The sequence below is a fragment of the Dendrobates tinctorius genome, unplaced genomic scaffold, assembly GCF_039654945.1.
Source record: "Dendrobates tinctorius isolate UK_male_01 unplaced genomic scaffold, ASM3965494v1 ptg000102l, whole genome shotgun sequence".
NCBI classification, from domain to species: Eukaryota; Metazoa; Chordata; class Amphibia; order Anura; family Dendrobatidae; genus Dendrobates; species Dendrobates tinctorius.
In genome coordinates, this window is record NW_027361770.1 from 37,222,047 (window position 1) to 37,238,568 (window position 16,522).

General features: G+C 44.3%; 1 protein-coding gene across 1 annotated transcript in view; it reads left to right on the plus strand.

Moving 5' to 3' along the window:
- LOC141099807 (uncharacterized) overlaps positions 1–6,949 on the plus strand; it is a 108,656-nt gene extending 101,707 nt beyond the window's left edge. Inside the window, exon 7 of the mRNA XM_073587874.1 lies at positions 6,504–6,949. Coding sequence (XP_073443975.1) covers positions 6,504–6,949 — 446 coding nt within the window. The remainder of the gene's footprint in view (positions 1–6,503) is intronic.
- The last annotated feature ends 9,573 nt before the right edge of the window (positions 6,950–16,522 follow it).

Below are 16,522 nucleotides of genomic sequence, written 5' to 3' on the forward strand. Positions count from 1 at the left end.
AGGATGATGTGGGATATTAGGGGTAGTAGTCCAGTGGCTCTGGCTGACGTGATGATGTGGGATATTAGGGGTAGTAGTCCGGTGGCTCTGGCTGACGGGATGATGTGGGATATTAGAGGTAGTAGTCCGGTGGCTCTGACGGGATTATGTTGGATATTAGGGGTAGTAGTCGGGTGGCTCTAACAGGATGATGTGAGATATTAGGGGTAGTAGTCCGGTGGCTCTGGCTGATGGGATAATGTAGGATATTAGGGGTAGTAGTCTGGTTGCTCTGGCTGATGGGATAATGTGGGATATTGAGGGTAGTAGTCCGGTGGCTCTGGCTGACGGGATAATGTGGGATATTAGGAGTAGTTGTCTGGTGGCTCTGGCTGACGGGATGATGCAAAAGATATTATAGTGAATATGGCTATGCGGAGTGGGCGGGGCTATACACTCCGCTTTATGCATATACTAGATGGTGGCCCGATTCTAAAGCATCGGGTATTCTAGAATATGGCCAGCGGGAGACCGACGTTCAAAAGATGGTCCAAGACGATCCACCACGATCGGCTATCTCACAGCGGGGGCCTGGTCGCTGCTGCGTGTCACACTGAGGCTACGTACCCACATTGCAGAAATGCTGCGGAAATTTCCGCAGCATTTCCGCAACTCCCGCCGAGGGAAAAACGCATGTGAATTTTTACGCGATTTTCGCATGCGGAATTCAAGCGCATTCCAAGCGATTTGAAGCATCGCTTGGAATATGATTGACAGGTTGGTCACACTTGTCAAGCATAGTGTTTGACAATTGTGATCAACTTTTTACTATTGATGCTGCCTATGCAGCATCAATAGTAAAAGATAGAATGTAAAAAATAATAAAAAAAAATTAAAAAAAGGTTATTCTCACGTTCTGATGGCCTCCGATCTCCTCTCCACGCTCCCGGCATCTTCCAGTCCCAGTAATGCTTAGCACGAAGGACCGGAGATGATTTGAGTGATTCCATAATTTTTCCCCTATGCTTGGTTTAAAAAAGTAACCATTACTAACTACCACATTTTTTGTTCTTGATTTCTCTTAGTGTTTCTTAAAGCCAGAAAGTTGCCATTTGAAATGACTTTAGTTTTGTGCCATGTCTGTGATCTGCTTTTTTTGTACAAAATTAGACAACTGAATGAACATCCTCCAAGGCCGGTGATTCCATAATTTTTGCCAGGGGTTGTAGAAACAGAAGGTCAATTTTCTCTGCATGAGTTATAAGTCACAGCAAAAGTCCCTGGCAGGGGGAGCAAAGCAGCTGGATCAGGAGTTGAAGTGGGGAATGATAAATACAGGGACACAAGTCTTCCTGTTTCTACATAGAGCAGAGAAAAGAGAAGAATTAGCTGGGTAGAGAGACAAAATGAGCAATAGTAAGTACAATGACTGCAATATATTGAGAGGATAAAAACTTTTAAGAGACTGCTTATTTAAAACAGTTTTCTCCATCCTAGATCTACACAGAGACTTTTTGTAATGCTGCAAATTATAACTATTGAGCTACACCTGTAGTTCAAAGAAATACATTAGATTATGTAGGCAGTCTTGTACACTGCAGTTGTCACTTGTTAAAATCAATTAAGTAGTGTGAAAAAATGACACCATGTAGTCCAAGCCCAAAGAAAATTGGCCAGCATGTATTAGCTCTGTGTGACGTTTTTTTTTGGAAGTTTCAGTAATGTAACTCCCCTTTCATTATATTTCTTAGATATGTTTTTTTTTGTGTTTGTTAAATATTGGAGAATGTGTTTTTGTTTTTTTTTATAAAGAGTAATTAAACTTTAATTTCTTTTTTTTTCTAATTTAGCCCAGCATGGAAAGTTTTGAAACCTTGGAAATCGCTTTATTAGTAGACTTGTTTTCACACCTGTAAAAAACATTGCATGCCAGTAGCTTCCAAACTCCTGCTTTTCCCCACATTGCTTGCAAAGTCTAACTATAAGGAGTACAGATGATAGCAGTGAATGGGTCAGCACCTGTCTCCTCTTCTGAGTTTTGTGCTTATCAGAACAACCTCCAGCAGCGTATCTCTGACTTAATGAGACACGAGTACTGAGGTGACTCATACACTACCATCACCTGTACTCCAAATGAGTACATTCTGATCAATGCAGCTAAACATAGGCAAATAGACTGGGGAAAAGCAAAATATCATAACTTTTTACTCTGGACAAGTTTAAATATAAAAAAAATAAAAATGTTGTTACTCTTTAAGTGTATATTTGTGGTCTACCTTTTAATTCAATCTGCTGATGGCATTCAGATGTGATTTTGCATCTTATACAAATCTCCAAAATATGGCTAGAAAAGTAAAGTATATTGACCACACAGTGTAATAATTGTGGGTCTTTAGGCTAATTTCATATATGTCATATTTGAAAAAGTCAAAGGGAATTTTTCTGAAACATCTTGTGTACAGACATAAAGTTTGATTTTGAGCAGAGAAAGTACCAGCAGATTTAAAGCCACATTGTAATTCATCCAGTCTAATTCACTGCTTTTCTATGTGGCATTCAGAGCAGAAATGAGCGTACTGTGAATTAAATATACTTTCAAATATTCATGAAAAGGGAAAAAAAAAAAGTTTTGGTGCTACGTTAGCAAGTTGAAGAAGTTTTATTGTTTTCAGTAAGATAAACAAAATAATAATTTTGTCGATATGATGCTGTTAAATGGTTAACAAAAATAAATTAAATTATGTTCCAAAGCAAGCTTACATGGTTACTTAGGTCTCTTCATCAGGCATGTTATAACAGAGTAGCTTAAGAAACGCATATACTATGAGCACAATTATTAGGCAGGTGAGTATTATAATTATTTAAATAAATAATTAAAAAAACAGTGTGTGGTTCCCCCATGTTTGACAACCAGCCAAGCTAAATCAGACAGCTGGGTGCTGGTATTCTCAGGCTGGTAAGGGGCCATGGATGTTAGCCCCAGCCTAAAAATGGCAGCCTGCAACTGCCCCAGAAAAGGCACATCTATTAAGAGCACCAATTCTGGCACTTTGCCTGGTATATACAGTATTTGTGGGGTTGATGTCACTTTTGTATTGTGACATGAAGCCCATGGATTAGTAATGGAGATACGTCTATAAGGTGCCTCTCCATTACTAATTCTATTGCTGTACTGTAAATAAACACACAGCCAAAATAAAGTCCTTCATTTGAAATAAAAGACACCTTTACGTTTTTTTTGCAAATAACAAACACAGTTATACTCACCTAACACCCAATTCTACTGAACCTAACGTCTGCTGTAAAAAAATTAAACAAAAATAAACAACAACTATATCCCTCACCTGTCCGATGTTCTGTTCCATGCCGTAATCCATGTCTGTGGATAAACAGTTTTCAACCTGGGTGGTGCCAAGACACGACCGTCGAGGTAAATATTTTACCATCGGAAACAGCTGCAGGCTCATGCTGTCATTTGACAGCGTGGGAGCCGCGGCTCTCTGATCGGCGGTAATCATTTTACCACTGATCAGAAGCAGTGTTTGCCATGCTGTCATGCACACATGACAGTGTGGCAAACACTGAATATACAGACCCCCCATTCAAGTGAATGGGGTCTGGGTTAGGGTACTGGTATTCGAACTGAACTTTTTTTTTAACTGTTCAGCCGATCCCGCCAGACCCGAACATCCAGGGGTCCACCCATCATTAGCTGTAACAGAAGGCAATTTGTTTGCCGTAGTGCTGGAGAATTACAATGAGTGCCAGCAGGTAATCGTGAAACATGGTGGAGGATTGCTATGCACGTGGTTGTGGAACCTCTGTGCCACAGTCCAGGAAGAGCCTGGAGGGGCGTAACTAAGCATGTACCTAACTCTTCGTCAGAGTTAGACTTGGTTTCTGGTGCACGCCAGGTGCTACTCCAGGATGGACCCAAAGAGCTGTAGCAGCTGACCCCATGGGGGACAGGAAAGCAGGACCGGCCAGTGGTTAGCGGGTTGGAAGTGCACAAGCAGTACAAGAACACGAGACGGACACAATATGGGATCACAGATGCAAGTTCAGATAGGGTGGGTAGACAAGCGGCACAGGGACAGGAAATACGGATCTGGATCAGGACTAGGCACAGGCAGGACAGACTTGGGTATGGGAATAGTATGGCGGACTAGGACTGGAACGGACAGGGCGGATCGGATCAGGAGCACATAGACCTTACAACTGACTACCAGGAAACAATAGAACTAACTAAGTTGCTAAGGAAAATCTCAGGATGCACCTGGTAGTGCATTTGTTCATCAAACAGGGTTTTGGAAAGGCCACATCTTTATGGTATGGTATGTCATGACAGGACTGACCACAATGGAACACCTCTCCAGATCTTCAGTCCAGAATGGGTTCAAGCATGCGGAGCCACATAAGACCCTGAAGAAGTGTATGAGATAGGCTAGGAAGCAAATAGAAGGCAATCCTCTCAGAGTGCAGCATTCCTAACTGGAGCTCAACTTGCTCAGTGACCGGCCAAACCGATTCGGATAGGGGTCTCACATTGAATGAAGACACCGGATCTTGGAATGCTCGAACGGGAATTTAGTAACAACCTACAGCTACTTGCTGTACAATGTTACCTGCTGCCTCAGAATCTATATACAGTTGTGCTCAAAAGTTTACATACGCCGGCAGAATTGTTGCTTTCTCGGCCTTTTTTCAGAGAATATGAATGATAACACCAAAACTTTTTCTCAACTCATGGTTAGTGGTTGGGTGAAGCTATTTATTGTCAAACTACTGTGGTTTCTGTTTTTAAATCATGATGACAACCCAAAACATCCAAATGACCCTGATCAAAAGTTTATATACCCTGGTGATTTTGGTCTGATAACATGCACAAAACTTCACACAAATGGGTTTGAATGGCTACTAAAGGTAGCATCCTCACCTGTGACCTGTTTGCTTGTAATCAGTGTGTGTGCATAAAAGCTGAGTGAGTTTCTTGGATCCAGACAGACTCTTGTATCTTTCATCCAGCTACTATAATTCTGGTACTGCTACAATACTCGGTGTATTACCAATGTTTGCTTTACTGGTGCTGCTACTCAGTTATGTGTATTACCATTTCTGCTAATTGTATAATACCTTTTATACTGTTTTTGTATTCTGCTAAATGTGTAATTAACATTGTTGAATAGTGTAAGTGCAGTGCACACACTGACCACTAGATGGGGGGCATTTTAATACAAATAGTTCCTAGCTAGTGTGTAGTACAGTACAGGGTTAATTAGTAGGAGAGGCTGCTGCTTGGTAAGTCAAGGGACAGTTTCTAGAATAGTCAGAAGGCCAGAGGTGCCCAAAGAGTCAACATGGGCTATAGGCCCTGGACGCTGCAGTAAACCACAAAACATTTAAGAGTGAAGCCCAGCTCACCACAGCACAGCACCATACAACAATGGATCAGCACAGCTAAGGGCCAGAAGTAGTACTAAGATGTGGCAACTCATTACTTGGCACAAACCCTTAGGACCGGGGCGGAAAGGCCAAGGTAACCTGTTGTGAGCTCATTTTCGGGTTTGCCTCTGGCTTCTGGTGAGGGTTATGGAGCTGGCTGTGCTGACAGAGGAGTAGTGAGTTCTCTATCTGGACTCCCTCTGTTGGTGAAGGGAGGTAATGAAGCTGATCTAAATGGCAGAGACCGGCCACCTGAGGAAGAGGACTGTGATTGGACATCAGGAATTTCTGATTGGATTTAAGGCAGCCGACTCCCTAGTTTCTTGCTGGTGATTTCTCCTGACTGTGGCTTCTGGTTTCCAGTTTGGTTCCTGCCTTGTTAAAGCCAAGTTTTCTCTGCTAATGTTCATATGAGTTTTCGTCTGGTTTACTTAGTTTTTGTGTTCAGCCAGCCCTGGCTGGGACTGGGCTGAATTCCCATTTTGTCTCTGATCAGTTGATCTCTTTTGCTCTGTCTTCAGAATATACCTGAGTGCTGATATAGGGATTTGAAGTTTAGGGACTTCAGGGCCTTTTTCTTTCAGACGTGTTGGAAATTTTTTGGCAAGGTTTTTTGCGTGATTGCAGACAGCAGCTTTTCTTTCCTGTCCTTTCTGGTTAGTGAGGGCCTCATCGTTTGCTTAGGCTATCTTTCTATCTGTGTTTGTGTTTTCATCTTGTTTCACCGACAATACATGTTTGGGGCTGTCTATTGCTTTGGGGTCTGCTCTGGGGCAGTTTAGATTTTCCCTTTCTTTCCTTAGGCTTATTTAGTTCTCCGGCCGTGACAAGGCATCTAGGACCACCGTAGGCACGCTCCACTGCTACTGCTAGTTGTGTGTATAGGATCAGGGGTCTGCAATCCGCTAGTTACCAACCTCTCCGGTTTTCTGGGCTTAGCTTGCTTTTTGTTTTTTCCTCCTCGGTGACTCATTCATAACAGTAACCCACGGAAGCAGTGAGTGCAGACAGTGACAAAGTGGGGCCAGCACAGTGGACACAACATCGGAACAGGTCGCTCTTTCAGAAGCTACTGACTGCAGGTATTAATGATCTTGTGTCTTTGGCGAAACAGACCGAGGGATGCATATCCGTAGTGGAGCTGTATAGAGAGAATGTTGAGAAACCATCAGAGACAGTCCGACTGGGTTCCATGCTGAGTAGCCATGAAGAAAGCACAGGGAAAGTGAAGGAACCTTGCAATGCGAAATCTGTTGTTAATGCTGTGCAAACTTTGGAAGTGCTGTGTAACAAGTCAAGTAAAGATGTTCTTGTTAAAGTTGTGAAAGACTGTGTCTCAGTTAATCAGGAATTACCCAGGAACGGTCTCCCACTGCATAGGGAGGACCCAGAAGGAGCTGGACCAGGAGACACAGGTATGCTGATGAATGCACGTGAATTTTCTGTGAGGGGAGGCCAGGACCTCAGAGCCCCGATGTCCTCAGCTACGCCTACAGTCCAGGCCAAACCTTACACTGTCTATCCTTAACTACTTTCTGGACTTCTAGTTGGAGTTATTCGCCCCTGGAACTGCTGTGGCCTGTAAGGAATCCTGACATCGTCTTTGTTGGTATATGCAACAGTTGTGGACTTCTTTGTTTATGTGAAGGGTGACTTTATGCTGATCTGACAATAGATGGCGTTGTTGTGTAAAGTTTCCTTGCTTAATGTAAAAGAAAAGGTCTCTCTTGTACTTTCAGTTTTGTTTTTCTTCTTCCTGGTGCAGCACTGAATGACTGTGCATTTTTCCTTTACCTCATGTTCTGAGAAGTAAAAGCTAGTTATCCCATGTAATCTGCTCTGTGAAGTTTCTACTGCAACTGTGGGTATCCAGAAGCTGTGCAACAATCTTCTCCTCTGGGTCTGTGTTTGTGTGGGCTGCTGTGCGGGACTTGTATGGGACTTACAGCCCAAAAGGTACACATAGTGACCTTCTCTTGTTAATGCCACTCCGGTATAAAGCTGGTCTTCCATGTTTAAGTGTCGAGTGCATTCCCACCTTTATAATATCGCTGGACTGCCTCATTAAATGCGGTGTGCTTACTCACATACTTTCTGCTGGACGCCTATGTTTAGTGCCTTGTACACACCGGCGTTATATTACTGATGCACTGGGTATATTGGCAGTCGCACCCCACTCTTCAGTTACTCTGGACATTTCTATATTGAGCTGTCACATCACAGCAATTGACAAAGGCTCTGGATGAGCTGAAACGTTTTGCTGTGATGTGGAATAAAGCAAATTAAATCAACACATGTGAGTGCCGGGATTTCCTCTTTTCTTAGAGATTCTGCCAAGGCATCCATACATCCAAAGAACCAGAGACAGGACTGCTGCCAATACATCAGGGCTCCATCACGAGGGACACTGTTCTATCATTCTTACAGGAAACAACCTAGGCTACCTCGGCCCCAGTTGTAAGAAAACAGGTCTGCTCTATTTGACCATCACTGAACCATGGATACGCTTGGAGAAAGCCAGGATTGGGACCCACTGGTCACTTGGCCCCATGGAGATGTTCAGAGAAGCCAGAATGTGATCCTTGGGTCAACTGGCCTTTTAGATCATTGGACTGTCATCTTACAATACTTAGAAACGAAGAAAACACATTAAACGTTTTGCCAAGAGGCTCTATCCACTGTACTGGAGAGATCGGCACCCAAGAGAACTATTTCTGCTATTTACTCTATGGGAATTTACCTGTTGGAGCGCCCGTCTGAATCGGCCACTGTTACCTTATTACACCCTGAGAGCAAACTGAATTAATTGAGTGCAAAGCACAGGCTCACCTACGTTCTAGCACAGTGGTTAACAATCTTAAGAATATATAAGTTTCTATTTCTATTTCTCATACGTTCCCCTCCCGTCCCCGTATAAACTCAAGAAGCTAGAGGACAAGTCTGTCCTCGACTATATGGAGAACATTACAGAATTAACCAAATATATATACTGTATATATATATATGTATACAGTATACATATATACATACTGCTCAAAAAAATAAAGGGAACACTAAACAATGCATTGTATTGTTTAGGCTATGTGAACACGTTGGGAATTGCCGCGGAAATTTCTGCGGCAATTCCACAACTCCCTGCGGGAATTACGCATGCGGAATTGGCATGCGTATTCCAGCTAAACACTAGCGTTTTGCAAGCGTAACTAGCTTGCAGAATGCTAGCGATTTCCAATCGATCTGTAGCAACGTTTGGAAAACTGTTTGACAGATTGACAAGTGTGACCAACTTTTTACTATTGATGCTGCCTATGCATCAGTCTCCTCTCCTCCAGACCCTGGGTACCATCCGCATATGATCCGCTTACTTTGCGCATGGTGGGCATAGCCACATGCGGAAAGTAAGCGGATCAGTGCATTCCTATGTGTGCGGAATCACCGCGATTCCACACAAAGAATGAGCATGCTGCATATTTTTTCGCGATGCGATTCTGCTGAGGAAAAATACCCAGTATTAGCACAGCAACTGCGGAATGCCATTGAATTCAATGGGTTGCATTGTGTAAGCGTTTTTGCAGCGTTTTCGCAGGGAAAAAATGCATACAATCCGCAACGTGTGCACATAGCCTTAGTGTTCCCCTTATTTTTTTGAGCAGTATATATATATTGTGGTGTAGTGACCACTGTGTCCGCTAGGGGGCACTGTGTGGGTGTCCCAGGATGGGCGTATAGCCATATCCAGGGTGGTAATAGGAGCAGGGTCCTAAATGACTGTTATGTATCACAAGGTGGATGGCCTTGGGATGAAGGCTTGATTATGTGCTGATCAGCAGAGCTGATGTTTTGTTCCAATGTGTTAGGGAGAAGCCTTCAGGTGATTGGTGAGACGGGTGGGATCAATCACCTACAAACCCACCTAGGGGCGGGTGTCTAAAACGCCCATAGTAAAGTATATGTGTGTTGTAGACCTATGATGAGGTCATAGCCATGTGATCCGGTGGGTGTGACTACGGACCATATAAGGTGACCAGGGTAGGTCACATGAGTGAATGCTTGGACCCGATTGGTCCGTATGGAAGGTCTTGTGCAGGGAGATGTGTCTGCCTTCCTGAATGCACGTGGGGACGCTGTCTATCATGGCTGCACGTGTCAGGAGGGGGAATGAACGTCTGCACTGAGAAGCAGCTATGAGGTAACCCGGACACGGGAAATAACTGTGAGGCTAGAGAGCCTGTGTAACTGGACATAACAAAGCCTATGTGACCACAGTGATAACAGAGCAGAGCTCTGTCATGGACGCTATGCTGTTTTATATGAACTTTCTGTTGCTGTTCATGGTTTATGATGCCTAATAAACCGCATGGACTGTGGGAGTTATATGAGAAACCCGTGCCGGACCTGGTTATTTGGCTGCCTAGCGAGTTTCCCCTACCTTAATGACAAGAGCTACCTTACAATATATATATATGTGTATATATATATACACATATATATAAAAGTGAGGCTGCCGTGGACAAAGCTGACTCACTGCTTCACCTTATAATGTCCCACAGAGAGGCTCCGCTTCCAGCAGAACAGAGAAGAAAACACAAGTCCTTCCTGAAGTTCACTGTGTGCTGTGTCTGCACCCATATGTAGCATAGCATCCTTAGTTACTGAACAGCATGAAAACGTAGTGACAAATCTAGGGTTTCTGGCCGTTGATTCCGGTAGAAAAACGTGGTCTGTAGAGTCAATATACCTAACTAACCAAAGGCTTAGTTGCATGTTGTGAGTTCATTTTCCCCTTCACCATTGAGGTCTGATGAACTCCCTCTTCTGGTGAAGGAAGGTAGTGAGGCTGATTACCAAGCACCTGAGCAGGATGATGATGACTGGGTGACGGGAATTGCTGACTGGATATAAGGCAGCGGACGCCCTTCTGCCTTGCTGGTGATTTCTCTGAGGGATTCTAGGAGACCAGTCTGATTCCTGCTCCTCAAAAGCTAAGTTTTCTGCTCTGCTTTTTGCATTTGTGTTTTGGTTTTGTTTTGCCTTTTTTTTTCTGGATTTCTGCCATTCCCTGCTGGGGTGAGCTGAATTCCTTTTTGCCTTTTTGCTCTGTCTTCAGAAAATACCTGAGTACTGATATAGTCTTTTTGAAGCCTAGCGTCTTCAGGGCTTTTTTCCCTATCAGTCTGTTGGCTCATGTTTTGATAGGATTTTGTGCGGATTGCAGACAGCAGCTTTTCTATCCTGTCCTATTTAGTTAGCTTGGGCCCCATCATTTGCTCAGCCTATCTTTTTATCTGTGTTAGTGTTTTTTCATCTTGCTTCACCGTCATTATATGTTGGGGGCTGCCTTTTGCTTTGGGGTCTGCTCTGTGGCAGTTTAGATTTCCCTTTCTGTCTTTAGGCTATTTAGTTCTCCGGCTGTGATCGAGGGGTCTAGGGCACCGTAGGAACCCCCCACAGCTACTGCTAGTTGTTGTTGATAGGTTCAGGGGTCTGCAATCCGATAGCTGCCAACTTCTCTGGTTTTCTGGACTTAGCTAGTATTTCTGTTTTTGCCTACTACGGTGACTCATTCATAACAGAATCACCAGCCATACCGCAGATCCTAGGGTACTCAATAGCAGGAAAGAATTGTAAAAAAAAAAAAAAAAAGTGTGTATATTTTTTCCTCTATATCTCTGAGGCCGTAGGGGGAATTTTTTTCTCTCTCAATGGAGATAAAGCAATTGTCTGATCGTGTGGAGCAGCTTGCTGCAGAAGTGCAGGGAATTTCCGCCTACCTTGCTCATTCACATGCTGCTGAACCAAAGATCCCTACTCCTGATGTGTTTTTTGGGGATCGGTCTAAATTTTTGAATTTCAAAAATAATTGTAAATTATTTTTTGCCTTGAAGCCTATCTCGTCAGGGAGCTCAGCGCAGCAGGTTAAAATTGTCATCTCTTTGCTGCGTGGCGATCCCCAGGATTGGGCGTTTTCTTTGAAACCAGATGATCCTATTCTGACTAATGTGAACGCATTTTTTCAAGCCTTGGGGTTGTTGTATGACGAACCTAATGCTATTGATCAGGCTGAAAAGACCCTGTTGGCATTGAGCCAGGGTCAAGATTCTGCAGAATTGTACTGTCAAAAATTCCGAAAGTGGGCGGTCCTTACTACCTGGAATGATAATGCCTTGGCAGCTCTCTTTTGGAAGGGTTTGTCAGGAAGCCGTAAAAGATACTATGGTGGGATTTCCTGTTCCCTCTGGTCTTGACGATTCTATGTCATTAGCCATTCAGTTTGATCGGCGTTTACGTGAACGCAGGACTGCATGAGAGGTGTTGCCACCTGTTGAACAAGTGTCTGAACCTATGCAATGTGATAGAGTTTTGTCCAGGGAGCAACGTCAGCAGTTCAGATGGCGTAATAAGCTGTGTCTTTTTTGTGGAGATGCCTCGCATATTATTTCTGTCTGTCCTAAACGAGAGAAACGTTTTGCACACACGTTTCCTGTGGGTGGTGTTCAACCTAAGTTTCTTCTGGCAATTACTCTGATCTGCTCCCTGTCCACATTTTCCGCCAAGGCTTTTGTGGATTCGGGAGCAGCCCTGAACCTAATGGACTTGGATTTTGCTAAACGTTGTGGATTTCCTATGACACCTCTGCGGACGCATATCCCTTTGAGGGGGATTGATGCTACTCCTTTGGCGAAAAATAAACCTCAGTTTTGGACCCAGGTGGTAATGCGGGTCGCCCCAGACCATCAAGAAAATTGCAGATTTTTGGTGTTGCATAATTTGCATGATACCATTGTTCTGGGGTTTCCCTGGTTGCAAATTCATAATCCAGTTTTGGATTGGAAATCTGTGTCTGTGGTGAGTTGGGGTTGTCGGTGTGCCCTTAGTGACGCTCCTATTTTCTCCACCTCTCCCCAGTCGCATGATGTTCCTGACTATTTGGCTGATTTTTATGATGTATTTAGTGAGAATGAGTCTGCGTCTTTGCCTCCTCATAGGAGTTATGACTGTGCAATTGAACTGAGCCCGGGGTGTAAATGTCCCAAGGGTCGGCTCTTCAATTTATCTGTACCCGAGCACGAGGCTATGCGATCCTATATTAAGGAGGCGTTGGAGAAGGGTCATATTAGACCATCCTCTTCACCCTTAGGTGCTGGGTTTTTTTTCGTGGCCAAAAAGGATGGTTCATTAAGGCCTTGTATTGATTATCGTGCCCTCAACAAAATTACTATTAAATATCAGTATCCGTTACCCCTGATTTCGGATCTATTCTCCAGAGTTAAAGGTGCTTGCTGGTTTACTAAGCTTGACCTCAGGGGGGCGTATAATCTTATCCGCATTAAGCATGGGGATGAATGGAAGACGGCGTTTAATACTCCGGAGGGACATTTTGAGTACCTGGTGATGCCTTTTGGGCTCACTAATGCCCCTTCTGTCTTCCAGTGCTTCATGAACGACATTTTCCGAGACTTTGTGGATAAATTTTTGATTATCTATCTGGATGATATTTTGATCTTCTCCAAGGATTGGGATTCTCATGTGGAACGTGTTCGGACTGTGTTCCGGATCTTGAAGGAGAATTCCCTGTATGTCAAAGGATCGAAATGCCTTTTTGGGGTACAGAGGATTTCATTTTTGGGATTTATTTTGTCTCCGTCAACTATTGAAATGGACCCGGCCAAGGTACAGGCCAATTCTGATTGGGTTCAGCCCACTTCTTTGAAGGCCCTCAAGAAGTTTTTGGGTTTTGCTAATTTTTATCGGAAATTTATAGCAAAATTTTCTAGTATTGCCAAGCCACTGACTGATCTGACTAAGAAGGGTGCTGATGTGTTGAATTGGTCTCCGGAGGCTGTTTCTTCCTTTCAGGAGCTGAAGCGAAGATTCACTTCTGCCCCGGTTTTGCGGCAACCTGATGTCTCACTCCCGTTCCAGGTAGAGGTGGACGCTTCTGAGATTGGTGCAGGAGCTGTTTTGTCCCAAAAGGATCCTGTAACATCTAAAATGAATCCCTGTGCTTTCTTTTCCCGAAAGTTCTCCCCATCTGAACGTAACTATGATGTGGGGAATCGGGAACTGTTAGCCATGAAATGGGCATTTGAGGAGTGGAGACATTGGTTGGAGGGAGCTAAACATCAAGTCGTGGTCCTCACTGACCACAATAATTTGATTTACCTGGAGTCGGCCAAATGCTTGAACCCTAGACAGGCTAGGTGGGCCTTGTTTTTTACACATTTTGATTTTGTGGTCTCTTTTCTTCCTGGCACTAAGAATGTCAAGGCTGACGCTCTCTCTAGGAGCTTCTTTGCTGATTCTCCTGTGGTGACCAAGCCTGCTACCATCTTAGGCGAAGGGGTAGTTCTTTCTGCCATCTCGCCCAATTTGAGACGTGCTCTGGAAGAGTTCCAGGAGGTCAAACCTGAGCGTTGTCCCAGTGGAAAGTTGTATGTTCCTGACCAGTGGAAGAAGAGAGTGATGTCTGAAGTTCATTGCTCTGCATTGGCTGGTCATCCAGGTATTTTTGGTACTAGAGATCTGGTGAGTCGGTCTTTTTGGTGGCCCGCCTTGTATCGTGATATCAGGAATTTTGTGCAGTCCTGTGGGACTTGCTCCCGGTCTAAACCTTGTTCTCGCTCTAGTGGGTTGTTGATGCCTTTGCCGGTCCCCAGGAGGCCATGGACCCATATTTCAATGGATTTCATCTCTGATATGCCTGTCTCTCAGAGAATGACTGTTATTTGGGTGATTTGTGATAGGTTCTCTAAGATGGTTCATCTTGTACCACTCCCTAAGTTGCCATCTTCCTCTGAGTTGGTGCCCCTGTTTTTGCAACAGGTGGCTCGCTTGCACGGGATTCCTGAGAACATTGTATCTGACAGAGGAGTTCAGTTTGTGTCTAGATTTTGGAGGACTTTCTGTTCCAAGCTGGGAATTCAGTTGTCCTTCTCCTCTGCTGTTCACCCTCAGACCAATGGGCAGACGGAGAGAACAAACCAGACCTTGGAGTCGTATTTGAGATGTTTTATTTCCGCTGATCAGGATGATTGGGTTTCATTTTTGCCCTTGGCCAAATTTGCTTTAAATAATAGAGCTAGTTCTGTCACTTTGATGTCACCTTTTTTTTGTAACTTTGGGTTTCATCCTCGATTTTCTTCAGGGCAGGTGGAGCCTTCTGCCTGCCCAGGTGTTGACACTGTGGTGGAGAGAATGCACCAGATCTGGGACCAAGTGGTGGATAAGTTGTCTCTCTCCCAGGAAAAGGCCCAGCGGTTTTCCAACCGACATAGGACCATTGGTCCCCAGTTTAAGGTGGGTGATATGGTTTTGGTTATCATCAAAAAATATCGCTATGAAGGTAGCTTCTCCTAAGTTTAAGCCTAGATTTATTGGACCTTACAAGATTTTGGAGATTATTAATCCGGTCTCTTTTCGGTTGGCTCTTCCTGTCACATTTAAAATCCATAATGTGTTTCATAAGTCCTTGTTGAAGAGGTTTCTTGAACCAGTAGTTCCTGGGGTGGCACCTCGGGACCCTGTATTGGTTGAAGGTAACATGGAATATGAAGTAGAGAAGATACTGGATTCCCGTCTGGGTAGACAGAGACTCCAGTATTTGGTTAAGTGGAAGGGTTATGGTCAGGAGGATAATTCCTGGGTCTCTGCCTCTGATATTCATGCCAAAAGATTGGTGCGTGCCTTTCATCGGGCTCACCCTGATCGCCCTGGTGGCGTGGATGAGGGTTCGGTGACCCCTCCTCAAGGGGGAGGTACTGTTGTGAGTTCATTTTCCCCTTCACCATTGAGGTCTGATGAACTCCCTCTTCTGGTGAAGGAAGGTAGTGAGGCTGATTACCAAGCACCTGAGCAGGATGATGATGACTGGGTGACGGGAATTGCTGACTGGATATAAGGCAGCCGACGCCCTTCTGCCTTGCTGGTGATTTTTCTGAGGGATTCTAGGAGACCAGTTTGATTCCTGCTCCTCAAAAGCTAAGATTTCTGCTCTGCTTTTTGCATTTGTGTTTTGGTTTTGTTTTGCCTTGTTTTTCTGGATTTCTGCCATTCCCTGCTGGGGTGAGCTGAATTCCTTTTTGCCTTTTTGCTCTGTCTTCAGAAAATACCTGAGTACTGATATAGTCTTTTTGAAGCCTAGCATCTTCAGGGCTTTTTTCCCTATCAGTCTGTTGGCTCATGTTTTGATAGGATTTTGTGCGGATTACAGACAGCAGCTTTTCTATCCTGTCCTATTTAGTTAGCTTGGGCCCCATCATTTGCTCAGCCTATCTTTCTATCTGTGTTAGTGTTTTTTCATCTTGCTTCACCGTCATTATATGTTGGGGCTGCCTTTTGCTTTGGGGTCTGCTCTGGGGCAGTTTAGATTTCCCTCTCTGTCTTTAGGCTATTTAGTTCTCCGGCTGTGATCGAGGGGTCTAGGGCACCGTAGGAACCCCCCACGGCTACTGCTAGTTGTTGTTGATAGGTTCAGGGGTCTGCAATCCGATAGCTGCCAACTTCTCTGGTTTTCTGGACTTAGCTAGTATTTCTGTTTTTGCCTCCTACGGTGACTCATTCATAACAGTTGCAGCTCTGTGTCTCTTGGTGCCAAATATATTGTGTTGCGTGCATGTTTACTTACTTTGGCGTCACAATTGGCTTTTAGTGTTTCTTACTGCCGGGTCTGCTCCGAACAGACACAATCAGGACACACAGATGGATGCCGAGCTCTTCCAGCCGGTGAGCAATACTGAGAAGACTTGTGCTTGATGCGGCACCTTTCACTTCACAGGTCCTGGGTTCTTTCTGTTCTTTAACAGCAGGAATTCCCTCGCATCTGGACAAGTTCAGATACCGATTCAGTTTAGCCTCAATCTGCCGCTGCTCTTTACTCAGACGGGTACTGTCATGAAGGAAGGAATTTCACCACATCTCTCACCAGCCCAACCTTATACACTCTTCATTCCTGCAGCCCTGCTCAAGATGGCTGCCTGCAACTCTCAGTTATACCTCAGCTTTCCAACTGACGCTGGGGGCGGTTCAAACTGGTTTTAATCCCTGTGTTCCAACTGACAGTCGTATGAATCTGCAAACCGCTGCCATCTAGTGGCATAAAACA